Source organism: Emys orbicularis, chromosome 17 (genome assembly GCF_028017835.1).
Source record: "Emys orbicularis isolate rEmyOrb1 chromosome 17, rEmyOrb1.hap1, whole genome shotgun sequence".
Taxonomy (NCBI): Eukaryota; Metazoa; Chordata; order Testudines; family Emydidae; genus Emys; species Emys orbicularis.
The window spans coordinates 1,640,605-1,656,239 of record NC_088699.1 but is presented as its reverse complement, the minus strand read 5'-3'; the positions used below and the strand labels follow the sequence as shown (position 1 = coordinate 1,656,239).

Here is a 15,635-nt window from a genome sequence, read left to right as displayed (position 1 = left end):
TGAGCCCCACCTGGGGAGGGGTTGTGGAGCAGCCTCAGTGACATTAGCTAGGGAGGAGCAGGAGCCTCTTGGAGAGGTGCCCTGAAGCTGTGGAGGCAGGTCCACGTGGCTGGAATGATTTAGTGTCAGTAGCTGCCCCGAGATCAAGGCAAACGTGGAGGAAGCCGTTGGCTGCGTGGAGCAGATGGCATCACATAGCTGGGTCGTGTTGTGGCTAGTGACTCCCTGTGCCATTGCTGGGAACGGGGAGACGGGGGTGGGCGGTGGTCTCTGGGTGAGGGGTGGTGAGGTGGAAAAGGTGCCAGAGGTCAGGGAGTCGTGTGGGATGGGGAAAGTGCTGGTGTCAGTGGGAAGAGGCTGGGTCTAGAGGGGATTGTCTGACCCCAGCTGGGCTCTCTGCAGCCTCACAGATGTGCCCCCGGGGGGCTCCAGGGTCATTTCTCCCCACTGGGCGCTGGGGAGAGAGTTGAGAGGCGTCGGTTGGATTTTCTGACTGACAGAGTTGAAGGAAGGGCCAAGGGCTCCATCCCAGGGCATCATTCTAGTGGGTCTGTAACGGGGTGGGCGAGGCTCTGTGGCCTGCAGTGTGTAAGTCGGATGAGATGCTCAGGACGGTCTCTTCTTGCCTTAAAGTTATGAGGGTGGCTCTAGTTGGGTAATGTGCAGGGCTTGCTGTGGGGGATTCTCTAGCCTGGGATATGCCGGAGGCCAGACTAGAACGGGCCCTGCTGGCCTTAACACCTGAATCTAGCTCTGAGACCCTCAGGAGTTTCTGCCCTTTCCAGACGCTCTACGTTTCCATGAGTTACCTGCCATAGCTGTCAGCTCGAGAGAGCCCAGGTGAAGGGGACGTCCCCTCTGTGACTGCAGGGGCCCCTCAGTGCCCTCTGCAGCTGTGCCCCTGCGGTTAGGGGCAGGGTTGGTGAGTGGCTCTTAGGAGGAGCGAATACTTCACGTGCCTACAGAGGAATTGCTTTTATTCTGGTTTCCCCTGGGCTGGAATGGGGCTTGGAGGCAAGGCAGAAGCCTGGTTGGGTGGTGGGACTTTGGTGCACAGACGTGGAGAGTCTGGTGCCCTATTGGATTGAGCTTTCTCAGCCTCCTGCTTTGGACTGGTTTCCTCTGGCTGCCTTCTCTGGGGCTTGCTTGCCTGCTGCGTTCAGCCTCTTTGAGCTCTGCTCGCCCCAGGAGCAGAAAGGCCCAAGTGATTTGCCATCTGTAGCGCGGCTCGGGAGCACAATGCAGGGTTTCTCACACCACTCTGGGTTTGTTGTGCAGCTGTGGAGTTTGAATGTGAGTGTTTAAACAAGCTGGTATTACTCAGGAAATGGCCACCTCCACAGGCTTGGAACATGGGGTCATTGTACTTGCATGAATCACCAGGCAGCCTGCTCCCCCTGTGAAGATGGTGGCTTATGTGAAAGCACTGCACAGCTTTGGCCCTGTCCAGGGGGACTCAGCGAGTGTCGGGCTGTGCTTACCACACAGAGTTGTTAGCAAGAGCTGCCTATTCCTGCCCCGCTGACTGTTCAGGGTGTTGGCCTCTGGAGGCAGTAGGCCTGGCTGTTGTGATTGCACAGGTCCAGCCCTAACCCTCGTCGTGGGAGTTCGTTTGGCCCCTGGGTGCCCTTGTCCATGCATGTGAGCTGTGTCCGCTCCATCCCCTGTCGCCCTGCTGCTGGGCTGCACTCATGCTGGCAGCTACATTCGGCCTGGGTTCTGAGACAGCAGAAAGTGAGCTAACCCTCGCTTGGCTTCCTCCATTAGAAGCCTGGAGAGCTTTGTTCTGTTTACCTGGGAACTGTGCGCTCCGGGGCTCGGGGTCAGCAATTCTGCAGAGCCCTCTGCAAAGGCTCCACAAAGAGGCCTGTTGCAACTCAGTTATTGTGTACGTACAGCAGGTGCGGAGGGTTGGATCTCCGAGTCTGTGCACAAAAATGCCCCGAATCACAACAATCCAGTCAAGGTGACACAAGCCAGCCAAACCTAGAAACCGTCACTGGGACCCTGGGGGCCGAAGGAGAAAGCACCTGGCCAGGTTCCCAAGGATTGCACGTCCCTCTAGGACAGTCTCCTAAGGGCTCAGGCAATGAACTTCCTGATTCTTTGGCCATCACCTGGACCTGGTGCTGGGTGTGTGGAGCCTGGAGAACTGCCCAATCCCGTAGTGGCGTACATGCCGACACACAGGAAGGAGGCCGCTGCACAAGATTCTGTCAGATACACTCCCAGCTAAATCCTCATCATTGAGAGTCACAGCTGGAAACCAGGGCGAAAACAGCAAAGGAAAAGCACTTCTCGTTCCATCCTTATTGCCAAGGTCCCATGCACGCCCAGCCGCTTCACACCTAATGGGTGCAGCCCAGCTCCTGCTCTGAATTACACAGCAGCCGCGTCGATAGCTCATGACAGAATTGCCCCAACCGTCCGTTTGATTGAGGGGACCATAGAGTGGAAATCTGACACGTACCATGGAAAGGGCGGATCTGCTGAGCCATTGCGAAACTGGGGGGAGCAGGGAGGATGCTGCGGAGCAGTGGCAGCAACTCCTGTCCCGGTGGAAGGTCTGGGGGGCCCTGCACTGGGATAGGGGGCTGGAAGGGTAAACTCCTCATCAGTGGGGCTGGAGCACTAGCGACCACGGAGGGAGGGTGCTGTGCCGAGCTGCTAAGCCTGCAGGAGGGGAACGCCCCAGCTCTGCCCCTTGTGAGATTAGCGAGCTCTCTGAAATGCAGTAATGTGAGTTATGTGACCATTTGTATGGCCTGAGGATGGCGTTGGACGCTGAGCCTGTCGGGGGCCAAAGGGCACGAATGTCACGTCAGGAGTGTTTCTGCAGCGTGTTGATATGCCTCTGCCTCCCCCACCCAAAGAGAAGTGCTCCCTGCCATGTGCCCGGTCCTCCTCCCCAACTGGCATGGAGCATTCCCTGTTGTGTGTCCTTCCCCTCCTCGGCCATAGATGTCTGCCACCAGCACCCTGTCGGCCCTGTCCCAGCCCCTGGTCTGGGACTGCTCCCCCGGCACCCTGTGTCATCCATGCCCCCTACCCCTGCTGGAAAGGGGGCACTCCCTGTCCGGGTCCCCAGCCGATCTGCAGCTGTTCTCGCTGCTCATCCCGGTGTGGAGCAGCCCGCTCAGTCTGAGGGCCAGGAGTGCTATGTGACCAGACCCATGCAGCAGGGCACTGGGGGAGGGCTGAGCCTTTCAACCCCTGCGTGTCTCCCATGGGCAGCGCTCACGTTGGAGGTGGCCCAGAGCAGCCCTATCACATCCGGTGCTTGTCTCTGCAGCCTGGGCTGAAGGATAAACTATCAGAGCTGTGGGGCAGTGGATCATTCCTCTTATTATTTTCTTCTTTGCAGATGGGGTCGTGGAAAGTTCAGTTCCTTTTAACCCTCACAGCTCTGTTTATTTTCCAGCTGGTAGCACAAATGCAGTGTTTCCCATTACATCACAAAGGGCCTCGGACAGATCCCTCCGAAAAACGTGTTGCAACTGTTTATTTTTTTCCATGTTTAAACAGTTCTGACAGCCAGACCTGGCCGAGCCAAGTGATGGAGCTTTGTGAATGAGCCCAGCTCCTGGTGTCTGTGCACAGAGGGCTTCGAAGGCCCTCTTCTCCTCTGCAGCATGTTTGCCGGGGCCGGCTCGGGGATGTGGGTGACTCTGTGCTACACGTGTGCTGATTATGTGCTGGGCTTTGATTAATGGCAGCTCATTCCGTCCAGTTCCCAGGACGCTCTTGAAAACAAGATGTTTCATTTCAGTGCACTTTCCTGGTACATTGATTGCCATAAATAAACGAGTGCAGACTCTGTCCACCTGGAGCAGTTCATGGAGCAGGGGGCCTGCTCCAGCCCCTTGGCTGCCTCTGGCTGTGGAGACAGTCCCATCCCCCCGCCATTGGTCTCTGTCCTGCGCCTCACAGTTCATCAAGGAGGCACAGATGGGCACAGCACAAGGCTGCTGTCTGGGACCCGAAGGCGTGGGGAGCCTAGCTCAGTGTGCTGCTTTCCCTTCCCCATCTCCCTGCACGTCTCCTGCCTCGATCTAAAATCCCTGCTTTCTTGTGTGAAATCATTAACAAGTAGCAGTTGGTTGTGAGCTTGTAGCTGTGCGGTTGGTCCGCCGCCCGAGTGTGTCACTGTGCACCTATTCTGCCCCCACGCCCCACCTAGACCCTGGGGGCACTGGGCTCCAGCTGCCCTCGGAGGAGAGCAGAGGCTACAGGCGGCTGCTGAACTGCTCAAGGCTTTGTGTTGACAGTCTGGGCTCTGCGTGTCACTGGTGCTCGAAGAAGGTGACACACCACACAGGCAGCTTTGCTCCAAAGTGTTGAAATTGTGACCAGAAATGAAACAAGGTGTTACATCTAGTGACTGGCATTTAAAGACAAAGCCCCTGAGGTCCCGCATGGCCACAGCATGTGATGGCAGATAGTGACCTGGGCTCTGTCTGCACTTTGTGAGACACAGATAGGGCCCTGGGGACATCAGCTTCTAGGAGGGGTTGGAGAAAATAGGTTGTGTCTCAGGCAGGGCTGGAGCTGTGGCTGCAGTAGAGGAGAGGGCCATCCTGAGGCTGCCCAGGAGGTGACTTCCCCCTTCCCAGACATAACATGGAGCATTACTCCCCTCTGGAGTGAGCTGGATTATTTTCAGCATCACCTGGGGCTTTGGGTGGGGTAGATGCTTCCCCATGTCTCCGTACCAGGTTGGGCTTGCAGGGGGGGCTGTACTCTATGTGTGTGTGTGGGGGGGTATCCTGGGAGCTTCCTGGTCCACAGTAGAGGAGTAAGGGGGGCTTTTGACTGTCCTCATCTGCAGAGTGGGGAGAGGGCTTGTGTTAGCAAGTGCTGGGCTCATTGCTCGGGGTAAAACCCATGGGGCTGCACTCCTACCCTGAAGGGTATGTGCTGGGAGGTGCATCTTGCCTCATCTCACCTCCCTGATCTTTGCTGTGATGAGGCAGAGAACATGCCAGAATTGCTCACATCTCTTCCCCTCGTTCTCCCAGGGTCTCAGTGGATGTGTGGGCGACACTGGCTGACTTCTGTAACATACTGACCACAGTGAATCAGTCGGAGGTGCCGTTGTACAAGGACCCCGATGATGACCTTTCCCTGCTCAGCCTGGAAGAGGATCGGCTCCTTTCGGGCTTTGTCCCCCTGCTGGTCGCCCCCCAGGAGCCCTGCTACGTGGAGAAAACCTCGGACAAGGTCAGCACTAGGCCAAACATCCCCCCTTGATTCCTCCAGACTTTTATTCTTGGGAAGTTTTCTGTGCAAACGGAACACGATTAAGTCATTGAGAAGGGTGTTAAGGGAAAATATCGACCTTTTAGCCGCTGACATCCAGCTCTGTGTCATGAAAACCCCTCTCGACTTCCTCTGGTGTGTGTGTGTGCTCGCTGGCATGTTGTATATACGATCATTTCCTCACTTGTTTAAATAGTGCAGCTTGTGTTGGCAGCGCTCTCACTCCACTCCAAATGGTTTGCATCATGCTTAACGCACCCTCCCCCTCCCCCGGCCACAAAACTCTGGGCTAGGAAAGCAGCCAGGGCTTTTTTCCTTCTCTAAAGAGGAGAGTGATAAATAGGTGACTAGAGAGAAGCAGACACCATGTGTTAACGTACAAAAGGCTTTTAGGAATATAAAGCATTCCCTGCTGCCCGCTCTCTATTTTCCTTTCTTTGCTCTAGGAGCCTGGTCTAGCCTGAACTTTCTTCGGCTGTTGGTTTTTAGACTAATGAAATCAGCTCCCTTGTTGATGTGGGGCTTAGGTTCCATTCTGTGCCACCGCCCGGCCAGGGGGGATGTGGGGGCTGGGGCTGAGAAGGTGCCTGCACTGTCCACGTGCACTCCTGCTGGGGGTGGAGAGAGGAGAGTGACATGGGGTTGGGGACCACACGGGGCAGGGCAGGATTGAGGAGTGGAGCTTGTCAGTCCCCTGTGTCTGTTGCCTGGGTGAGCCCTGCAGGGCAGCATCCCAGAGCTGGAGCTGTCACTCTCACAGGAGGATGTTGTGGTGTTTCCCTGAGCAGAGAGGACTCTAGGAAGAGAAGTGGAGCTGCTGGGACCAAGTCTGTAAGAAAGGTGGGTAAGCTGGGGCTGGCCAGAGATGTGCATTTCCAGGTGTCACTTCTCCATGACCTGTTCCTGAACTGACTGTGAGAAATCTGGGACCCTCGTGAGAAGGGGAACCTGAGAGGTGCTAATTTCTGTTTCACTTCCCTGTCTGCCCTGCTGCCCCTTGTAACGCTGCACTGGGGCAGAGAGGAGAATACAATCACTGTCCCTGTTTCAAGAAGCACCTCGCTCCAGGAAAGGACCATCAGAAGAGGCTCTTCAGGGGCATATTCCTGGGGTTTAAAATAGCAACCCTGCAGTCGCTATTTCTTTCCCCCCGGGAAGCTGGCATGTGTTGGTGGCCTTGCAGACTGGCTTGGGCTTGGTTCCTCTGGGCGGGAGAAGGCAGTCTGACTTAGGCCATATAGTCAGCCCAAAGCTGACACGTGCACCTGCAGTCCCAGCATCCCAATCTTAGCATCGAACCCATGACAGAAACGGCAGACAGCCAGACAGGGTGCTCTGGCCAGAGAGCACAATGTACCTGCTGTGTCAGCATTCCCTGGACTTTGCCATTTCCCACTGGGCACCAGAGGCATTCGGATTACCCTCCCCAAATACTGACATGCTCAAAGCATTGTCCCTTAGACCTCAGTGAGCTGCAGAGCAGCCACAGAGCTGAGGTTTTCTCCCTTCTTGGTCCCCAGTGGGGGATGTAAAGAGAACTGTGGGGAAAAGGGGGGGGGCGTGTCTCGCACAGCGAAGCAGCATCCACCCAAACAGCGTGGGTTTTCTAGGTTGTTGGTAGAGAATGTGAAACTGCCCCTCTCAGTTCTGAATTCTCACACTTTGCTGCTTAGGAAATGTCTCTTTGTTTCCTTTGCAGCCAGTTCTTCACAGCCCCCTGTTTCATTTGCACGGGTGTTAAACACATTGCCGTGTTCCCCAGACTCTGCATGTGGCAGTCATTTTATCTAAACACAGCAAATACCTATGAAGAGAGAGACATTTGGATTTTAGCCCCTCTCTGATAATACCTGAGATTGGACTGCAAGTCTTTGGGGCAGGGTCTGTGTTTTTATCTTAAATAATAAATTCTGAGCATTGCGATTGCCAGTTCTTCTGTTCGTTCCCTCAGTCCCATTCTATGGTAGAGTGCTGCAGTCCATCAGAGCCTCTTCACAGCCAGCATTTCTCAGCGGGTCACTGGACATTGGCTTCCATCTTGCTGTGGATGAACATGTTCCACACCTTTCGTTGCTGGGAGGCTCTGCGGTGGGATTCATGCCGGAACCAGCATGCTGTTTAGATTTTTCTGTCTTCTCATGCACTACCACTGAAGCTGTCACCTTTTCCCCTTATAAAGCCAGCTTATCACCAGCTCAAGCTCCCCCATAAGTGTTCGTTCTGGGCTGAGCATTGCATGGTGGTGTTTTAATTGGTGTGTGTTGGGCGAATACCTGCTGAAACACACACTTGTATGCAGGACTTGTGCAGTGGAATACAGTGACGCATACCGATCAACTGCAGTCTACATAACCAGCAAAGTGAGACTTCATACTGTGCCTACAGGTTCACAGACTATGGGCATCTTGTCAGGGCCTGTCCCCCTTCACTGGGAGCTGGTCCCATGCCGCTAGCATCAGGCTCTTACCTAGCTTTGCTCCCCAGGGCAAGTGCTGAGTAGGATGGTGTGGTGGAGTGAGGCTGCTGGCAGAGGGGAAGGTAAAGAATGAGGGTTTCATCTGTGCCTGCGTGGTGCTGGTGGTGGGGGCTTCCAGTGGCAAACATTGGATTGCACTGAAAACAGAGCCCATCTGCTCTGTGCACTAGGGGCGTTCTCCCGGGAGTCTTGGGCATCTGATGGTTTCTTCCGCGCTCGCTGGCCATTGATTGCAAGAGGGCTCCTGTGGAGTTGGTGGTAAGGCTGTGACTGGGCTGTGGAACTCCCAGGTGGGGAGAACGGCCCGGAGATCTCCTCTGGGGTCATTCTGGAGACTTATTTGGATGCTCATCATCACTCAGTGTGCGTCCGTTCCTACTAACTCGGCATAGGCTGGGCACACAAAGGAAGAGATCTAGCAGCTCAGTCTGTCATTTAAGTTTGAAACACTACAGCACATGCACCTGTGTGCCTAAGCTAGTACCTGAGTAGCAGATCCTGTGTGAGCCCCAGCCAGAGAGATGTGGAAGAGAAAGTGTTAATGTCCCTTCCCACAATAAATGTCTGTGAATGGGGGGTCCTGAAACCTGAGCCTCTCTCCCTCCTCCCCCAGCCTTGACACATGTTAATAAAAGGTTTTTAAATACCAATAAAAAGGCAACAGCCCCAGCTCACTGGGGTCTGGGGCCTGTGTCCTGGGGAAGGCCCTTCACAAATGTGGTTTTTGCATTTTCACGTTTTTGGCTGGTGAATAAGATTGAGGAGAAATGCTCTTTCCCCCGATAACAATACAGTGAGACGCAGGATCAGCAGTGTGTGGATTAAAACCAGACGGTGAATGATTAATACACTTGCTTATGGGGCTAGTCACTACGGCTCCCTCCACTGAAACAAAAGGGAGCCTTTCTCTGTGCGCGTGCTCATAGGAGCATGCGCTTTGTACATGTGTGGTGAACTCACTCACCACTGGCAAGACCCCAAGTGCTCTGCCTCCTGCATGGTCCTGGAAAGGAGGCAAATCCCTGGCATGTGTCTCTGAGTGAGACACTCCAGTCTAGGGATTGGCGCATGCATGGTGGGGCGTCACGCCTGCAGCTACACTTGTCATCTTCCCTACTTGACGAATGCTCAGCTGCCCGCTATGTGCATGGTCCCCTGCTGTGGGAACGGCAAAACAGTGGGTCCCAAACCTGGTTCCATTAAGGGCCTTTGTTTCTCTTTGAAAAGTACAAGCCTCTTTTCTCTGGTTCCAGGCCCAGGTATGTTTTCTGAACTATTAATCTCTCTCTAGTCTGGCTCATATGTTCGGAGTTTCCATAACTGCTGGCCACTGCATTGGCCTCTCAGGAGCTCTCTTTGTTAGGCTTGGGCTAACGTTAGCCCATTTAGCTAGCAGAGCATTGAGCTGCTTATTAGCAAGATGCAGTTTTCTAAAGACTTTCAGCTCTTTTTTTGTGTGAAGTAGAGTATCTGTCTGCCCAGAAAGAGAGCCCACGCAGTAGGGCCAGAGGAATAGGCATTGGAATGCCTCGTGAAAACCTAGGTCCTGTCCTTCCTGAGATGACAGATTTGTGGCTAATCTCCTGAAAGCCTCCTGGGACAGAGGCAAGGACATTTACCTTCCTGAGAGTGGCTCTGAAGTTTGTTGTCTTGAGGAGGAAGTTCCCATGGGGTGGTTGGTAGAGCACTGTGGGTAATGAGGAGTATAAAGGCTTTGGGCTCAGTTCGGCCACCCGTATGTTGAGCAGCACCTTACTCCACGAGTAATCTCATTGCTGGCAGTAGCGCAAGGTGCTGCCCAGCAGGAGTAAGGGTGGCAGAATTGGGCCCTCTGTGAGGGGCAGCCTCATCCCAAACAGGAAAGAGAACCCTGAGGCAAAGTGATGGACCTGCTTCCCAGCACCCTCCTGTGCATGTCCCCGAGGTGCTGTGTCTGTGCCGAGCCACACGGGAACGCTTGCTCAGCCCGTCAGAGCAAGGGGCTTGCAGTTCACTTCGGTGGGGAGGAGGGAAGCAGTGAGAACCCTAGAGTGGAAGAGTCCAAGGAGGAGTCACCTTTGAAGGACTCCTTTCATCTCTGTCTGCCTTGCTTTCCAAACAAGCATCACCAGAGCCCTGCCACACACAGCTACAGGGCAGCAGCTGGCAGCCCATAGGCTATGGAATTAAACATTGAAACACCTGCAGACCAATAACTAAACTCCACTTTGACCTCGTCCTTCCCTTTCATGTGGTATCTTTGGATCGTAAAAGGCACTGATGGTGAGTTACCATCAACGTCAGAAGTTGATGTCACTGGTAATAGAGAAGAAACTGGGTTTCACCCACTGAGAAGGTAACATGCAGAGTGTTTCCTGGCTTGAACTCTTGATCTTATTATCTGCGTTTCCCTTGAACCTTGTGTGCCAGTGATTGTCTAGACACCCCCTGAGTCACTCGGCCATTCTGAATTTGCCAGACATCATTGACATCCTTTGTTTGTGATGGGAGGTCTCAAGGTCCACCCATCTCCCCAGCCCAGTGTGGCAGATGGAGGACACACTGACCTCTGACCTGTGCTTGTGGTCAGTGTTTTATAGAAAGGGGCATGCTGGAGCATCCGAGCGACCCTTGGTGCCCTTGGCCAGACTCCGCACGGCTGTGTGCCAGAGGGATTCTGAGCAGCTCTCATTTCATCTGGCCGGCTAGTTGCTGCTTAAACAGAGCAACATTTGAGCATATTTTTAAAACTCTGTTTTATTGTGGCTGAAGATAAAGGTAACTTGGTGCAAACAAGCTGTAGTATTGCATGAGGACACTAAATGCAGCCCTGGAGAAATCTGCAATGTGGAATAATAGTTCAAGCTCTTAAAAAAAAAAAAAAAAGGAGGGGGGGGGATTCTGCCATAAATCTAGTGAGTGGAATCAGAGGGAAATGATCCCATCTGGAAAACTCCAGCGCTGGTGCTGCTGAAGGCTTAAGGAGCGATGCAGATCGCAAAGAGAAAACCCTGCAGTCTGAGGATGACAGGCTCCTTAATTGATGTCCATTGCAACTGGTACTCTGCCAGTTTATGTTGGCCATGTTCCAGCGTGCTGTAATTTTGGAGCCAGGTGTGAAGCGTTTCTGTTCCGTCTTGTTCCCAAGCACCTACAGAAGCCTCACACATCTCTCTTGAGGCTGCAGCATGTAGGAAACAGCTGTACAGGTATAGGTGGAAGGAAATGTCACAGCTGGGTTGGGAATGCTCCCCCACACCTTGCCTGAGGTCTGGGTTTGAGAGGAGGGGGCACCCCCGTCTGGCTACACCAGGCTAAGGGAATGTAGCCACTGTCATAGAGGCCCATCTGTCTGGCTGGCTGTTGATCAGGCACTCTCAGTAGCAGTGGGAGTCCAGGAGAGACACAGGTCAGCAGTCCCTCGGCAAAAGACATTCCTCCATGACCTGCATTAGCCAGCAGAATAGCAGATTCTAACACCAGGGATTCCTTTAGGGTAAGGCCAGAGGGGACCACTGGGATCATGTATCCTGCCCTCCTGTCCAGCAGGCTGTGGGACTCCCTGAATTAATGCCTGTTTGAAAGAGAGCAGATCTTTTAGAAAAAAATCCAGTCTTGATTTTAAAATGATCAATGAGGGAGAATCTACCATGACGCTTGGTAAATTGGTCCAGTTGTCAAATACCCTCACTTAGGGTGAATAAAAATCAACTTTTAAAAACATTAAAAAAACAGATTTTTTAATTTAAATTAAATACGTTTTCTTTTTAAAACTAAACCTTTTGAAAATGACATTTGAAAAAGCCTAAATTTACTATAATCTATTAAAATAATTTGAATTAAATAAAACAAATGAAGCAGTGCATATTTGTAGCCGAGGTTTAAAGAAAGTCAGACCGCTGAACTGATGCAAGTCTCTGGCTAAGCTGGAAACCAGAGTTTGCTGAAGTGCCAATTCTACAGGTGCAGAGAGAATATCTACCTCATTTTGGTTTATTCAGCTACCGTACTTTAGTTCAATGGCTAGTTCCTTCAAAGCCCAGGAAAGCTGGTTTTCCTCTCCCAATCTGTGAATCAAATGTGAGGTGAGAGGATGAGAACTAGTACGGCTACAATCTTGAAAGACATGGGACTAGAAACAGTCAGTTCACTTAACGACAGGTAAATCGTTCCTTTGGTTAATAAAATCTGTTAGTTTTAAATGCAAAACACGTTTTCACAAACTATTTTTTTCTTGTGTCTCCTTCACATTTAAAGTAGTTTTATGTAACTATTTAAAAAAATGCTGGGTTTGTGCATTTGAATGCAACTGTAGAATTGAATTCTAATTTCCATCCAAATAATTGTGACACGTCATAAGTAAAAAAATGAGTCACCATCTCGTAAATAGGAAATGCATCATTCACCATATTCTAACGTAATAAAAAAAGTAAAAATTAAGAATCTGAATAAATGTGTATGTCAAGCTAGATAATTGCTTAAATAAATGTGTATAGATACAGTGTATCCTCCTGGTTAGCAAAAAGAAGTACCAAATTTAGTGGAAAGGTTATATTTAGTTGCAAATCAACATATTTTAATGGTTACTAACCAGTGAGAATCAACCTTTCTTTAGGAAAAGAACTAAAAAGAACAAATGCAAAACAAGATTAAAATAGATTATTTAAATAAAGATTTTCCTGCTTGCTGATTTAAATCATTATTAAAATCGGTGATTTAAGTCACTTTGATTTAAATCAGTCCACCGTGACCTCACTGTTAAAAATTTGCACAATTCTTACTTGTCTGAATTTGTCTAGCTTCAGTTTCCAGCGATTCGATCCTGTTATACCTTTGTCTGGTAGAGTGAAAAGCCCTCTAGTATCAAAGTTCTGTTCCACAAATAGGCACTTGCAGACTATGAACAAGTCATCCGTTAACCTTCTCTTAGTTAAATTGAATAGCTCGACCTCCTGTCACTGGGCAAGTCTACGCTACAGCACTACATCGGCACAGCTGCACCACTGTAGCGGATCTGGTGACTGCTCTGCCATCAGCATAATTACTCCATCTCGGCAAGAAGTGGCTCTCCTGCCGCCATAGCACCGGTATGGACAGTGCAAAGCTTGCGTCGCTCGGGAGGGAGGGGTTCTTTCACACCCCTGAGCGACGTAAGTTAGATAGATTTAAGCAGTACTGTAGACCTGCCCACTATAAGGCATGTTTTCCAATCCATTCATCATTTTCATGGCTCTTCTCGGAATCCTCTCCAAATTTTTCAGCGTCCTTCTTGATTCTTACATTGAGGACACCAGGGTTGGACACAGTATTTCGGTAACAAGTGCCAAATACCAAGGTAATATTACCTTTTACTCCCACTTGATATTCCCCTGTTTACACAGCCCAGGATGGCATTAGCTCTTCCGGCCGCTGCATCACACTGGGAGCTCGTGTTCAGATGGTTTCCCTCATGATCCCTACGTCCCTTTCAGAGTCACCATTTTCCAAAACATCGTCCCCCATCTGTGAGACCTGCACATGGTTCCTAGATGTATAACTTAACACTTGGCAGTATTGAAACAGTCTTGTTTCCTTGCACCCATTTGATCAAGCTCTGTATTAGTGACCTGTCTCCATTATTTACTACTACCCAAATCTTCGTGTCGTCTGCAGACTTTATCAGTCATTATTTTATGTTTCCTTCCAAGTCATTGATAAAAATGTTAAATAGTTCAGGGCCAAGAGCCTATCGCTGCGGGACCCCACTGGAAACACGCCCACTCAGTGGTGATTCCCTGTTTACCATTACGTTTGAGACCTGTTGATTAGCCAGCTGAGAGTCCATTTAATGTGTGCCGTGAGCTGCTGTTTGCTGCAGATGTGGTATATTCAGGAGCTTGAAGCCTTTCATCTTAGCTCATCCAGCCATGCAGAAGATCTGTGGGGATGGCTGCCTGCCCGCTGACACACAGCGATGGTATCCAAGTGTGGGCTAGGCATCAGGCACAGGGCAGAACACCAGTGCAATAATCCTTGCCCTGCCCCAGACTTGCCCTCTCCCAGGGGAATGCAGAGTATTATGCCTCAGGGGCCATAAGCTCTGCCTCACAGGGACAGAAGCTGGCGAAGGAAATGCTGTTTGTTTCAGTGCTCTTGGGTAGACCCTGACTCCTGCTGCAGAGTAGTTTTCTTGCCCTGCAGTCTGAGGGAGCTGGGAGTGTGAGAGCCAGAGCCTCTGGACATCGTGTGGGACCAACTGACTCCATCTGTGAGTTAGGAGCCAGCCCTGCATATTCAGGGCTGTTCCGGAGGCACTCCGTGTGAGAGTGTCCTTTGAATTCCGACAGGCCTGCCCATCTCTCCCTCCTGGAGACACTCCTCTCCAGAAAGCCCCATCTCTGACGTGAGCGAGAATAGCTGGCGTCCGATGGCACTGTAGGAGGTGAAAGTACCTCGTCACTGGAAACAGTTTCCTTTCAGGATTCACCCCTCCTGGCACAGATGGGGCCTGGTGCATCGGGTACGAGGGGCACATCTTGCAGGGGGAAGTAGAGTCCTTCCTGCTTCTGGGCCTGGTCTGGGCATAGCCTGAGTCAAGGGCAGCCTTGCAGTGCCCTGGGATTGCAGAGCACCTTGTGCAGCAACTGGGAGGACCCGGACTATGTCTTTGGCTGTCACTGCAGGGCGCCGTGGAGCGGAGGTGGGAGTGCACAGGGATTGGGGGATAGGAGCATGTGCTCTGTAAAAAAAAACAGGCACAGTAAATAACTTTAGCTGTCACTGCCATGAGTGTGGCCAAACATTTTCCTGAGACCCACTGACATCCATCTCCCCTGCCTTCGCCCACCCGTCTCCTGTCCCAGCCTCCCCCTGCTGTGCTGTGAAGCAGACAGTCTGGATACTACTCACTTGTGCCAACATGCATGCAGTCCCATTGCCAATGCTCTGTTCTAGCCCCGTTGCACTGACTCCATGTTGGAGGTGAGGGGCTTCTTTCCAGCATTGACTGGAGGCATGGCATGACCATCGATGGAAAGGCTAGACTCGCACATTAAGTGTTCCTGGTGGCAAAGAAGAAAATATTGGGGTCAAAGGTGAATGGCTAGCTCCACTCACTGATGTTGAGAGTACAGAGTAAATCTGGTTCACCCCAGGGCTGTTTTCGGCCCGTCAGTATTTAGGGAACTTATCCTGTAGATCAGTTTACTGTCATCATCACACATCACCACCAGTCAGGCGTTGCTCATGGGAAACTCCTCTTCGTTCAGTCTTTGTGGTAAGTGGTGCTCCATGGATTCGGCCTGGACTCTTGGGAAACAAGAAGGTCCTTTCTCTTCAGAGATCTTACTGAGCACATGGTCCCAAACTCAGGTACCAGGAAACATCAGGATTAATCAGGGGAGTAACCTAGGAAGGGAATCCAAGTGTGAAGTCTCCCGTGCAGCATCTTCTGGGGAGATAGTAATAAGGAGTCCATTCTGATGAGGGTATTCTGCTTTCAGCATACATTTTCTTGGGAATTAGGAGTGGCCAGGAGGCTACCTGCTGTTGCACTGGCAGTTTTTCACCACAGTCGTTTGTGGTACTAAACCCTCCATCCTGGCAGAATATCAGAGCCCGGTAGTTCACAGCACTCTTATGAAAGGGATATTCTTCACCACTTCTTTAATGTATTAAGAAGTGAAATGTTGAAGTTCCGATCTTTTGGAATTTGCTGGTTAGCCTGTATGTATATCAAAAGAACTCATTAAAATCCAGTGCCTTGTATGGTGTCAAGTATCAGAGGGGTAGCTGTGTTAGTCTGTATCCACAAAAACAACAAGGAGTCCGGTGCCACCTTAAAGACTTACAGATTTATTTGGGCATAAGCTTTCGTGGGTAAAAACCCAGTTTTTCAGATGCATGGAATGAAAATTACAGATGCAGGCATAAATATACTGAC

The 15,635-nt window shown here is 51.3% G+C and overlaps 1 protein-coding gene across 1 annotated transcript in view; it reads left to right on the top strand.

The window, feature by feature from the left end:
* SMG6 (SMG6 nonsense mediated mRNA decay factor) overlaps positions 1-15,635 on the top strand; it is a 169,308-nt gene that overhangs the window by 95,063 nt on the left and 58,610 nt on the right. Inside the window, exon 13 of the mRNA XM_065418202.1 lies at positions 5,019-5,220. Within this exon, the coding sequence (XP_065274274.1) occupies positions 5,019-5,220 (202 nt within the window). The remainder of the gene's footprint in view (positions 1-5,018; positions 5,221-15,635) is intronic.